This window comes from Myotis nattereri (assembly GCF_964212035.1).
Source record: "Myotis nattereri genome assembly, chromosome: 14".
Taxonomy (NCBI): Eukaryota; Metazoa; Chordata; class Mammalia; order Chiroptera; family Vespertilionidae; genus Myotis; species Myotis nattereri.
The window spans coordinates 32207129-32219246 of NC_138089.1; the positions used below are offsets into that span (position 1 = coordinate 32207129).

General features: G+C 43.8%; 1 protein-coding gene across 5 annotated transcripts in view; it reads right to left on the minus strand.

The window, feature by feature from the left end:
- Nucleotides 1-755: 755 nt before the first annotated feature.
- The window catches only part of ARMC8 (armadillo repeat containing 8), a 71629-nt gene continuing 60266 nt past the window's right edge, over nucleotides 756-12118 (minus strand). For 4 of the 5 annotated variants that reach the window (XM_081105915.1, XM_081105914.1, XM_081105917.1 and 1 more), the window contains 6 exons: nucleotides 10621-10770; nucleotides 9362-9457; nucleotides 8228-8323; nucleotides 5809-5881; nucleotides 4427-4520; nucleotides 756-1436 (listed from right to left, as the gene is read on the minus strand). In XM_081105915.1, coding sequence (XP_080962041.1) covers nucleotides 1403-1436; nucleotides 4427-4520; nucleotides 5809-5881; nucleotides 8228-8323; nucleotides 9362-9457; nucleotides 10621-10770 — 543 coding nt within the window. In that variant the 3' untranslated portion in view covers nucleotides 756-1402. The remainder of the gene's footprint in view (nucleotides 1437-4426; nucleotides 4521-5808; nucleotides 5882-8227; nucleotides 8324-9361; nucleotides 9458-10620; nucleotides 10771-12118) is intronic. The other variant, XM_081105913.1, reaches the window with a different exon arrangement.

Below are 12118 nucleotides of genomic sequence, written 5' to 3' on the forward strand. Positions count from 1 at the left end.
CAAAGGGAGAGGAAGGCTGGTTCTACCTTCAGTCAAGAGCAATCTCGGTTGAGTTCACTTCAAAGCTGACCCGGCAGGTGGAAAGGATTCCTCTTTGGTCCTCCCAGGGAGAGTCCCTTTCGTGCTCTCAAACTTCAGTGTTTTTGGCTTCTTGCAGGAAAAGGTCTTAGCTGCATCTCTCACTAACATGCCTATTTCCTTTTACAAAAGGACACTCAATAGCAGTGTCGCTAAGAGAAAACAGCTTCCCACACTATCCTGCTCTTGGCTTCTTTCCACAGATGGTCTGAGGAGCGTTCTCGAGGTTCACAGCGAGGTGTGCTGCTTCAGGCAGCACAAGGGGACCAGACTTTGTTTCCAGGAAGTGAGGAGCTACTTTAGTTTTGAGCACAAGGTTCTGTGACTGGTTCAGATCCTGCCAGATACTGCTGCACCAACGGCAGGTTGAGGGCGGCTGGGAGGCGCTCTGTGCCCAGTTCCTGCCAAGGGCAGCCCAGAGTTATGGCTGGGCTTCCACTATCAGTAGTTATGTTTCCCTTTGATGTTTCAAAAAACCTATGGTGACTCTGTCCCCTCACTCTCCTTCACCCTGTCCATCCGACCTGGAAGTCTGAGAGCTTATTGAATTAGGCTGATATTGACGGCAGTAAGATGCTAGCTTACTATTTTGCACAGCACCATATATCGTGCCTGTTATTCAGGCCAACTATAGCCAACCTTTTTTCTTTTTTTTTTTTTCTTTTCTTTGTTCTTTTATAAAGAAAATCTATGTAAGTTGAGGTTCAGAAATGCATATATTTTTTACTTACAAATATTCATCTGATCAAAATTCAACATAACCTTTATGGAACACTTAACAATTGTTTTGTTTTTAAAATAACATTTCATTCAAACTGTATATAATTCAGTAAAGTTATTTTATACAGCAAGCAATGCTTAAACCCTGGAAAATCTGTAGAAAAGAGATTTTCACACAAAATAAGAAAAGAAAATTTTGAGGTATCCCCCTCACACACACATCCATTCATCCTGACTCACGTGCACACACACACGTACACATACATCTGTGTATGCACAGACACACTCATTCTCACTCACAAAGTGGCTGCAGCATAGGCAAAAAATTGTAGGTCCAAAGGAAAATGATTGATTGTTCTAATAAAGAGTCCAGGTAGCTCAGAAAACCCCCCCAAAACAAACACAACAGTCCTCTGAGGAAATTACTACCTCAAAAATATGTTCTCAAGATGAATTTGAGATCTAAGCCTACCAAATTGCTTTTGCAAAACAGCTCCCTGCAGTCCAAGGTGACGTGTGCAAATAGAAGGAATCAAATGAGGCTAGTTCCTGTACTTCCTTTACCAAGGATGTGGGATGCTTGCGGGTGCCCCGGATGCTCCCGTCACGCCAGATACTGCTGCAGCGCCGTCTTGGCCCTGAAATCACAAAGTTCCTGTCAGTCTTCATCTCAGAAGTATTAAAAAGGGGGAAAACCCTGCGGCTCAAAGATGGTAGTGGGGAAGTCTAAAATGTTAGACTCCCCAAAGGGAACCGGGTGAGCCCAGCTGGGCACCTGCCCTCAGGGGCAGAATTCTGCAGTCAGAAGACACTTCCACACCAGGCTGGCTCCATTCCTCTCTGTGGTTCCCTTAGACAGGGCTGCTCTAGTCCTTACACCTGCTGCAGCCCAGTGATGGTCTATAGTTTTCCTTGTCACTGGCATGAGGTTGTCTCGGATCTGGAATTATGTTCTATTGCCATGCAGGTTTTACCCAGTGCTACAGGACACTGGGGAGGAAGCTTAGGGTTTGGGAAACTAAAATTGACCCAGGAAGGTGTTTAGGTGCTGATTAAAGGTGCACAGAAGGGGCCAGAAGCTCATGGGATGAGGCTGTCATGGTTCCAACGCCTCAGAACGGGTTACAAGCTCATGTAGATCTTCTCCTAATGACACTGACAATGTGGGATGTGCGTTTGTTGTGACTGGGAAAGAAGGTAACTAGTTGGAGAGGAAAGATGCAATGTGGGCAGCGATTTGACCTTCCTGATCCTTGTAAAGGTGTTCTTCCTCTGAGCTAGGACTGAGGGGGCCTCCTTTACTGCTCCTGTTATGAGCTTGTGGGAATTAGGAAGTCAGGTTTTAGCAGTGGTCTTCCCTTCTATGTTAATGGAGGAAAGGCTAACATTTTCAGTTACTATTGGCTGATGAAAGTATACCAAGTAGACTGGGCATGCAATAAGCTGGCCTCAAGTGCAGTTTCTATAGCAAAGTAATAGATATAAGCTACAGTTTAAAAAGTGGTATACTAAGGGATATTCTTGCAATTATCTAAGACTCTATAAAAATGATAGTTCAAATAGAGCAGCCCATCAGAACAGAAAGCTCTATTCAAACTGTCTCTAAGTTATGAGTTGAGTTTTACAAGGAAATTTTCCTACAGAAACAAGTTTATGGCTGATACTACATCCTGCCCCTGAATCACCGTATTTATATGCACAGCCCCACTCTTCCAAGTCCCTAGTTTATCTAATAGGCATCGCAAAGTTGGCTCGCCCAAACAAGAACTTCTGATCTCCCTCTCCCTACCCACTTCGCTCATATTCTTCACCATCTTGGTCAAGGACAACCCACTATGCAGTTGCTCAGGCAAAAACTCTAGGCCAGCGGTTCTCAACCTGTGGGTCGCGACCCCTTTGGTGGTCCAACGACCCTTTCACAGGGGTCGCCTAAGACCATCCTGCATATCAGATATTTACATTACGATTCATAACAGTAGCAACATTACAGTTATGAAGTAGCAACGAAAATAATTTTAAGGTTGGGTCACAACATGAGGAACTGTATTTAAAGGGCCAGAAGGTTGAGAACCACTGCTCTAGGCAGCTTCTTTTCCTCTCTTTCCTTAACATCCTATATCGAATCCTGAGCAAATCCTGTTGGCTCTACCTTTAGATTAAGTCCTGAATCTGACCACTTCTCAAAACGTCTACCACTACCACCCTCATCTCTTATGCACAGGACAATAGCCTTTAGTCTCCCTGTTTCAATTTTTGCTTTATTACGGACGATTCTCTACACAGCCACCAGAGTGATCTTATAAAACTTCAAATCAGATAATGTCTCTTTTGCTCAAAACTCTCCAATGACTTCCTATTAAACTCTGAATGAAATCCAAAGTCCTTACTATTGGCTACAAGGCTCTTCACGTGCTCACCACCTCCTCCCTGAGCTCCGTTCTATCACTCTCCCCCTGGTTTCATTTCCTCCAACCCCAGTGGTCTTCCTGCTATTCCTTGAACATGTCAAGCTCATTACTGCCTCAGGGCCTTGCACTTTCTGCCCCCTCTGCCTGGAACACTCTTCCTTTGAACATCTGCCTGGCAGACTCATTTCATCCAGGTCTTTGATCAAATGTCACATTTTCAGAGGCCTTTATTGACTAATCTGTGTGAAAATTTTCTTACTCTCCAGTCCCTCACATGCTTTTTGTTCATAGTAAATCTCATTTCCTGCTATCTTATTCCATATTTATTTGCTTACTGTCTGTCTTCTGTACTAGAATGTAAGTACCATGAAGGCAAGGACTTCATTAATTTTATTCACCGTTATATCACTAATGCCTAAAACAGTGCCTGGAGGAGGTTAGTATTAAAAAACAAACATTGCTGAGTAGATGGGGATTCAGAGCAGAGGAGAATGAATTGGTGAATCAAGATGAACATGAAGATGTGATACTGGAGAGGGCAGGTAGGGTGGGCATGGGATTGGAGGGAGAACGTAGAGGATGAGAACGGCAGGACCAGGCTTAGGTTGTGCTTAAGAATCTGGAGATGAGAGCTGATGCTCGTTGCTGTAGTCATTGTTATGCACGGAAGTGAGCTGAAAAGCGAAGGCTGCAGTATAAGGGAGTGCACACAGTTAGGAAGAACACTTTTAACTATTTTGAGGTTAGAGGGATCTCTGATTATGATTCTTGCTTCTCCCAGGAAAGGGTGAGCTCTTTGACAACAGGGACTCCTCAGTGGTCACTGCTGCATCCCCGGCAGCCAGGCTAGACAGGCAAAAGGCAGTGCTCAGGGAGGTTTTGAGCTAATGTTTTATTAGTGAATGCCTTTTTTTCTGAAAGCCACATGCATTTCTATTCTAATGACTAAAGGAATGTAAGGAATGGCCTCTGGATCCTTTCCAGGTACCCACTAAGACAGCCCAGACTCATGTTAATTCAGAGTAAGATGAGGACCTTTATTAATTTGCTAATTACTAGTTTATCTCTTACTCAAATGTCACACAGTTGACTCACAGAAAATTAAAAAGGGAATCCAAGAATCTAAAAGATTTTAAGTTTGGCCATGTTAATTGCTAAACAATTCAAATTCTTCATAAGAGGATCCAATGTACCCCAAAGCAGGCCCTTTCGATACTCACTTGTCACATAGGTTTGAATCTGGTGACTGACTCAGTTTGTGTAGAATATCTACAATGCCCATGTCTCGTAATTTATCCTGGCGTTCTTGTGAACCTAAGAGATTAAAGCTAACAGGTTACTGGGCACATGAGCCAGACAGTTGCTCACCTTAGTGTACAATCAACCACCTGGAGCCTTACTTTACCAGTGTTCGTCACTGTCCCCCCTCCTGCCCCTTGGCTTCCTCTCTCCCTGTGTATCGGATCCCCTCTGGCTTGGATTCTCCAACAGATTTCTAACTGGGTTCCCTGCCTCTCGACCCTCCTTCCTGCAGTCCATCCTGAGGTCTGCTCCTCAGTTAACTTCTCCATGGACCGGTCAGCTTCTTCAGCCTGGCACCGGGTCCTCTGTCACCACCAAGCCAGGCTCTTCCTACCCACAGCAGGTCTTGGTCTCCTTTTTCTGTTCTCTTCCAACCTCCACTGACCTCCCAGCACTTCCTGCTGCCTCTCGTTAGCGTGTAGCAGTTTTAACTTCACACGGCTCTGGTCTAGCTTCCAACTAGACTAGGACCTCCTGAGGGCAGCCTTGTTTCCCTGGCACCAGACTTGGACTCTGGGGTCTGTACGTTGAATCCAGTTTCTCCTCCTCCTGCTTTGTTCTGGATACAGCTGCTGAGCAGAGGAATCACCTTCCTCCCCACTGAAGAGCTTCCGTGACTCACTCCTGCACTGACCCCGTCTAGACCGAATAAACCAGAATCTCTAGGGATGGAGCCCAGAAATCTGCATCTTCAAAAGTTCCCCAGGTGATTTTTATGCAGCCAACCCAGCACTGAGACCCCGTGCGCTCCTGCATCGGGGGGTTGGAATCATCTGGGGAGTTTTAAAAACTCTTTTGCCTGGAGCCCACGCCTAAGGATTCTGATGTGATTAGTCTGGTGCAAATTCCCCAGAGGTTCTAGTAAACAGCCAAGGTGGAGGACCTCCTGACAGACTGCCTGCTTCACCGTCACACGTACTGTTCATTTCTCACCAATGCACCCTCTTCTCCATTAAGCTTACGTGCCCGTAGTCCTGACATGCATGCCTCTGCAACAGTGAAAGGCCTGTCCTCCCACTCACTCCACCTCTCGTCTTCTTCAAGTGCATCTCACTGCCCCCTCCTCAGCTCTCTCAGAGCAGGTACTATCACTTACTTCTACAGTGTTGACTTTAAGGCGGGGGCTCAGCGTTAACTGTCCAGCTGACTCAGGCTAGTCCCACAGCTTCTCAGGGCGATGCTGTTAGGTGCTTGGGGCCCAGTGAGCAGTGCCTCAACCCAAGATCTCAGGGGCGCCTGCTGCCTTCCCTGAGTGGGACTTCCTTCCCATCATTTCAGAACAATCTCACCAATCTCTTACCTTCCTCTTCATTCCATATGAGGTTTGATATGCAAAACATAGCGGCAAGCTGCAGCTTGACATGTGAATGACCCTATTTGATGCAGAAAATGAAAATAAAAATGGAGGTAATCTCATTTTAGACCATCTTTTTGTGGCATACTATAAGCAATCCCAATAGCCTAAAGGTTTTAAGCAGGGGCTTCAAACTCAAATGTCTTGAGGGGCCACAAAGTTAGCACTAATGGGTGAACGGACTGGACTAAAGACAATAGGAAATGGTGGAGAATCTGGCAAACAGGGAAAGCCTTACCCAAACACTCACATTCACATTTTAGACATCCTCTGGCTGCCACACAAAGCACCGCCAGGGCCACAGGTGGCGTCTGTAACTTATCCTTTAATCCACACTGACATGAAAATTCCGTGCTTTAGGTTTAAGCTATGCCTTATTCTATTAGAAAACCTTCAGGTCACTAGCAGCCAATAAACTGGATGGATGTGCATTTGGTATTTATCTCTTCAGCTGCTGATAATCTGATTCAAATTACTCTCATTTCTGTAGGAACATCTCCAAAAACTTGACTCTACTTGGTTTATCTTGAATGTCTCCTATTGTTAAGGAGCCACCTATTGGTCTGAAACACAATTCTATTTATTTTTCTTTATGTACTGAAAGCACAACTATTTGGATCATTTATCATTTATGCTTTCTCCTAAATGAAAAAGGGCCCAATGGTTAAACAGTCTTTACAAGTGGTTTTCCTACTGGTGTAAAAAAAACACAAACCCACAAAAAGTCCCCAGTACACTTAAATAATTTAATCATATCTGAGAAATGCCAGTGATATATGCTAGGACAGACTTATCTGACCATGCAGGACTCTCTCTACTAAGCACAGACAAAGAAATGGATGTGGCTTCCTCAAATACATTCTATGATTAGTGGAGTGGTTCTTTTCTCCTTCTACAAGCCAACACTTTTTTTTAGGAGGTGTCCAGCTTGGGCTCATTGAGACAAACAAAACAAAACTTATCACCTGCTCTTAGCCTCAGGCCATATTTGTTGAATAAATGAACTTGTATACAGTACAGCAATAAGCATTACTATGTGTAAGTTCATCATTCACCCAAATAAATATGTTTTCAGAAACAAATTGCTGTGATAGAGAAAACTGGAAGGTGGAGGGGTAGGAACCTAATTTAGGTGGAATGTACAGAAAAGATCTCTTTGAAGGAGGCGACATTTAAGCAGAGACTCGAAGACAATGTCAGTTGTACAAAGAGGAAGGGGCTAGGGGTTTTGAGAGGAAGGGGAAGTTCCTGAAAAGGTCTAAGGTATGAAGGAGCTGCATAGCTGGTGTGAACTGAGGAAGACAAGTCAGGTCATGTGGGACTTCACAGGCCATCATAGGAGAGGATGGATTTTTATTCAAGGTGTAACAGGGAACCACTGAAGGATTTTGGCTTCTTTTCTCTTAATAAAACAAAAAGTGAGCTGCCTCCTGCACACTCCCTACTGGGGGTGTGCCCGCAACCAAGGTACATGCCCTTGGCCAGAATCGAACCTGGGATCCTTGAGTCTGCAGGCGGACGCTCTATCCACTGAGCCAAACCGGGCAGGGCTCAGTGGATAAAGTCTTGGCCCATGGACTGAAGGGTCCCAGGTTTGATTCTGGTCAAGGGTATGTAGCTCGGTTGCAGCCTTGAGGAAACCAATCACTGTTTCTCTCTCTCTCTGTTTATCCCCTCCAACTCTCTCTAAAAATCAATGGGGGAAAATAATTTAAAAAAAGAGAGAATAAGGGTGCCAGCTTGCTGGAGAACCACAGGAGGGCACTAGGCAGTGCTGAGTGCCTATCTGGGTTCTGGAATGAATTTCACAAGAAACCAGCCAGCCTAGTTCTGTGCCATTCTCTATAGCAGGCAGCTCTGACATGGCAAAGAGAACACAGGGTCACCCATGTTTAGGGTGCTGCAAGAAGACATCAACAGTGAAATGAGCAAGAATGTTTGATAGCCACATTTTGGCAGCAGGCAGTTTCTGGTGGTAAGATCCAGGGCATCGTCATGAGAGCTGGTGGCTGAAATGTTTGGAAGCAGGTGGCAGACTGTGTTTGAAAGTAAACGGACCAAAGAACAGGTGCCAGAGGGCTGGAGCGATCCTCCACACAGGAATGCAGCCTAGAGGGAGGACAGGGGCTGGGGACGCTGACAGCCCAACGCCTCGGTCTTCACTGAATGAGAGGGAGGCAAGCAGATGACTGGGGGGACTGGGGGGACTGGGGTGGTGGGTGGTAACACTGCCAATGGCACAGCCTCAAGGACTTGCTGTTGTTTCTTCTTCTTCACGATAGAAGAGAGCTCCCTGCCTCTGTTAGAAGTCCCTGCCTTCTAAGGTGCGGCTAGTGTAGAGCAGTGAAAGGAAACAAGGGCCTACCATGTAATACTTGATTTTCTGCAGGATGTCATCATTGGTCATTATGAGTTCTTTTGCCGTTGTGCCATCTGCGATGTTGGCTAGGATGCACAGTGTCTGGAAAGAACAAAGGGCCAGTGATCAGGAGAACTCTGAAGTCCCTGACTCAGCTCCATCAAGACTGTGAGCCATTTCCCAGGAAATCAGGATTTTCACACATTCCACTTTGAATGTCTTAATTTCTCACTCCCTGGCCTCACTGCCAACAAGCCCAAGGAACCCAAACATTTCAGTGGTTTCTTTTCTGGCATAAGTCATCGCTGGGCAAAGGCAGGCACGTCTTATAGTTCACACTATCACATAAATGAAAGGGAAAACATAATTTAATATTATTTTCTTGAAAACTCATTTCCGAGAGAAGCTCTTGTTACTTCCCTACACGGTTTCCTCAAAGGGGTCGGTCTCTTTGTTGGAAGCTTCAGAAGTGTTGCAAGTCCCCTCTCTCTCCAAATGCTACTTGTTCACAAACGCATGACCTTCTGGGTGAAGGCCTGAGCCCTGTCCATTAGCCACGTGCAATTAGAACCCAAACTTGAAACCTACTAGAGCAGTGGTTCTCAACCCTCCTAAAGCCGCGACCCTTTAATACAGTTCCTCATGTTGTGGTGACCCCCAATTTCATTGTTACAAATTGAACATAATTCAAGCATAGTGATTAATCACAAAAACAATATGTAATTATATATGTGTTTTCCGATGATCTTAGGCGACCCCTGTGAAAGGGTTGTTCGAACCCCAAAGGGGTCACGACCCACAGGTTGAGAACCGCTGTACTAGAGGAACACAAAGGGAAACAAAATGTGGATTAAAGTTGGAGAAAATTATCTCTACTTCTCTTCACTTTGAGTGATTCTTGACTGACCGTGCTCCTGGACTCAATGTCACTCCCTCCAAGAAGCCTTCCCTGCCTTAGTTGGCACAGAGCGTCGGCCCTCAGAATGACGGGTCCCGGGTTTGATTCCAGTCAAGGGTAAGTACCTTGGTGCACAGGACAACGCCCAACCCACTGAACCACACCAGCCAGGGCCAGGGGGAAGAATTCAAATCTTTCTTGGAATAATCAGAAGATATTCCTCAAAGGAAGGGAACACATACCTGTTCTTTGACTTCAATGTTATGCTCCCCTTCCAGAATAAGAGTGACGGCTTGCATAATCTGCTTTCCATGAGTGCTCATGATTTTATCTATATGCTGCAAAACAATGGGAAATCCACAATTATCACTTGGGGAACAAAGAAAAAATTCCACAGGAGAGAACAGAGGCTTCTAAATATACAACTATACTTCAAAGAGAACATCATAGCATATAGAACTAGGTGCCAAAGAATTGTGTTTGAAACTGCATTTTGCCTTCAACATTTTTTTTATGACTTTAGGATGAAGAGAGTGTAGACTTGGATTGATAGAATATGGAATTATAATCACATGGGATCATCAAATGCAAATATATCAAAGAAAAAATAGGCACATAAAAATGGGTGAGGGAGATGTGGGAGCCAGAGATGTGGAAAACATGGTATAGATATACTTGCTACCTTTGAGCATAAATGTATAAAGAAGACTAAAAAAAGAAGTGAAATATAAATAATAACACATAATAAATAATATGTAAGATATATGTTTATATAAATAAGAATATTATGCTCATAGATACAGAGACAGTTTGGTGGCTGCCAGAGGCAGAGGGTAGGGGGTAGGATGGGAAAAATGGGTAAATTGGTTTTTTTCTTTAAATAAATTGAATAAAAACACAAGAACAAGTGAGGCACAGAGAAGAAACCACTCTTGTTTTTTCATCTACATGAAAGGCCCCTGACAATATTGCTCAGGGACCATTAAAGAACAATGAGAGGGACCTCAGAGCAAGGCTCAGCCTCTCCTGCTCTGACATATAGCCACTGTTCTCCATACTGACATCTTCAGCAGTCCAGTAACTGTGGGCTGGGTGAGTGTGGGGTTTATGTCTATGGAATGGCCCTGAGGGGATTCTCTAAAGTGAAAGAATCAGAAGCCCCAGAGATAATTACTTAGGCTGGTAAGAACACCCACATGGCCAGCAAACCAGGTAAGAATAAAGTAACCAATTAAGACAAGCTCATATGCAGCAAGGCGGAAGGAGAGGGAGACAGGACAGGCAGTGAAGGAATGCAGGGTTAGGTGGCCATATATGGTGAAGCAGCTTCCAGAGCACCTATGAAGGGGACAGGTCTAGACATCAACTCCTTGCTTCTCTGGGAAGAAGCAGTTTTTTGATCACACTGTGGGTAGATGTTGCTGGGAGGAGAGGGGAGGGCAATGTGTTACGATGCATATGCAGAGGTAGCTCATCTGGAAGCCTGGGTGGTTTTACTTACAGGCCGAGTGGAGAGGAGATTTCTAAGAAGTCCCAATGTTTTCATCAGCACATTCAAATCTGAATCTGACAATAACCGGAACAGCTGTTCGGTACTCAAGCTTCGTAAAATATCTGCTTTTATTTTTTGTTCAGCCTGAAATGCCATATTCTGAAAGGATTAAAGAAATTTCAAGAATTATGTCTACATTTGCTTTATTAAATTATATTTTTAATAGCAACTCTGGCCCTAGCTGGTTTGGCTCAGTGGATAGAGCGTCAGACTGCGGACTGAAGGGTCCCGGGTTCGATTCCGGTCAGGGGCACATGCCTGGGTTGTGGGCTCAATCCTAGTGTGGGGTGTGCAGAAAGCAGCCGATCAATGTTTATCTCTCATCATTGATATTTCTGTCTCTCTCCCTCTCCCTTCCTCTCTGAAATCAATAAAAATATATTTTAAAAAATGGTAACTCTGATTATTTTCAAAGTACTAATAGAATCTGCAAAAAATCCTTAATTATGTCACATTATTTTTCTGATTCCTATTAATTACCTATAATTCTGTCAAGAGAAAGATAACTGTCACTTCTATATATATTCCTTTATTAAGAATATGATTACTTTCTACACAGGCAATTGAGTATCTTTAAGATTTCTCAAATAAATACAAAATCCATTATTACTTTTGAGAATATCCTTATGGTTATCAAGTTGCCTTCTATGTACTCTAATAACAAATGACTTATTAACAACTATACTGTGCCATGCATTTTGAAAATGACTTAAAAGTATTTGCTAAAAAAAAAAAAAAAAAAAAAAAAAGTATTTGCTTATTATGCATAACCAATGGACACAGATAATAGTGTGAAAGTCCGGGGTTGGGCAGGAGCTGAAAACAGGGGGATAAAGAGGGAGGGACATCTGTGACACTGTCAACAATAAAATAAAAAATACCAAAAATTTAAATAAATAAAAATGTAAAAAAACCCCAAAGACACAAAAGTGCTTTGTAAAGTAGGTAGCTCTGCCCCAATGGGTTTTGCTCAACGGTTAGAGCGTTGGCCCTCGGACTGAAGGGTCCCAGGTTTGATCCTTGAATCAAGGGCACGTACCTTGGTTGCAGGCTTGATCCCCGGCTCCCAGTCGAGGGGGCATGCAGGAGGCAACCAATTGATGTGTCTCTCTCACATCGATGTTTCTCTCTCTGTCTCTCCCCCACCTTTCCACTCTCTCTAAAAATCAATGGAAAAAATATCCTAGGGTGAGGATTAACAAAAAAATAAAAAATAAAGTAGGTAGCTCTATATAGATATCAATATGTTCATGATGAGGAAAATTTGTTTTCCAAAATTAATTTAAGTCAAGTTTCAACATCTGTCCACTTTTCTTATTAGTAAAACAGAGGCACACAGTGGCCAAGCAACTTGCTTATGTTTAAATCTGAAAGCTGAATATGGAGTCTGCTAGGTCCTAGGTCATTAGAAAACTGAGATTAACCAAAGAATTTATATGCATATATG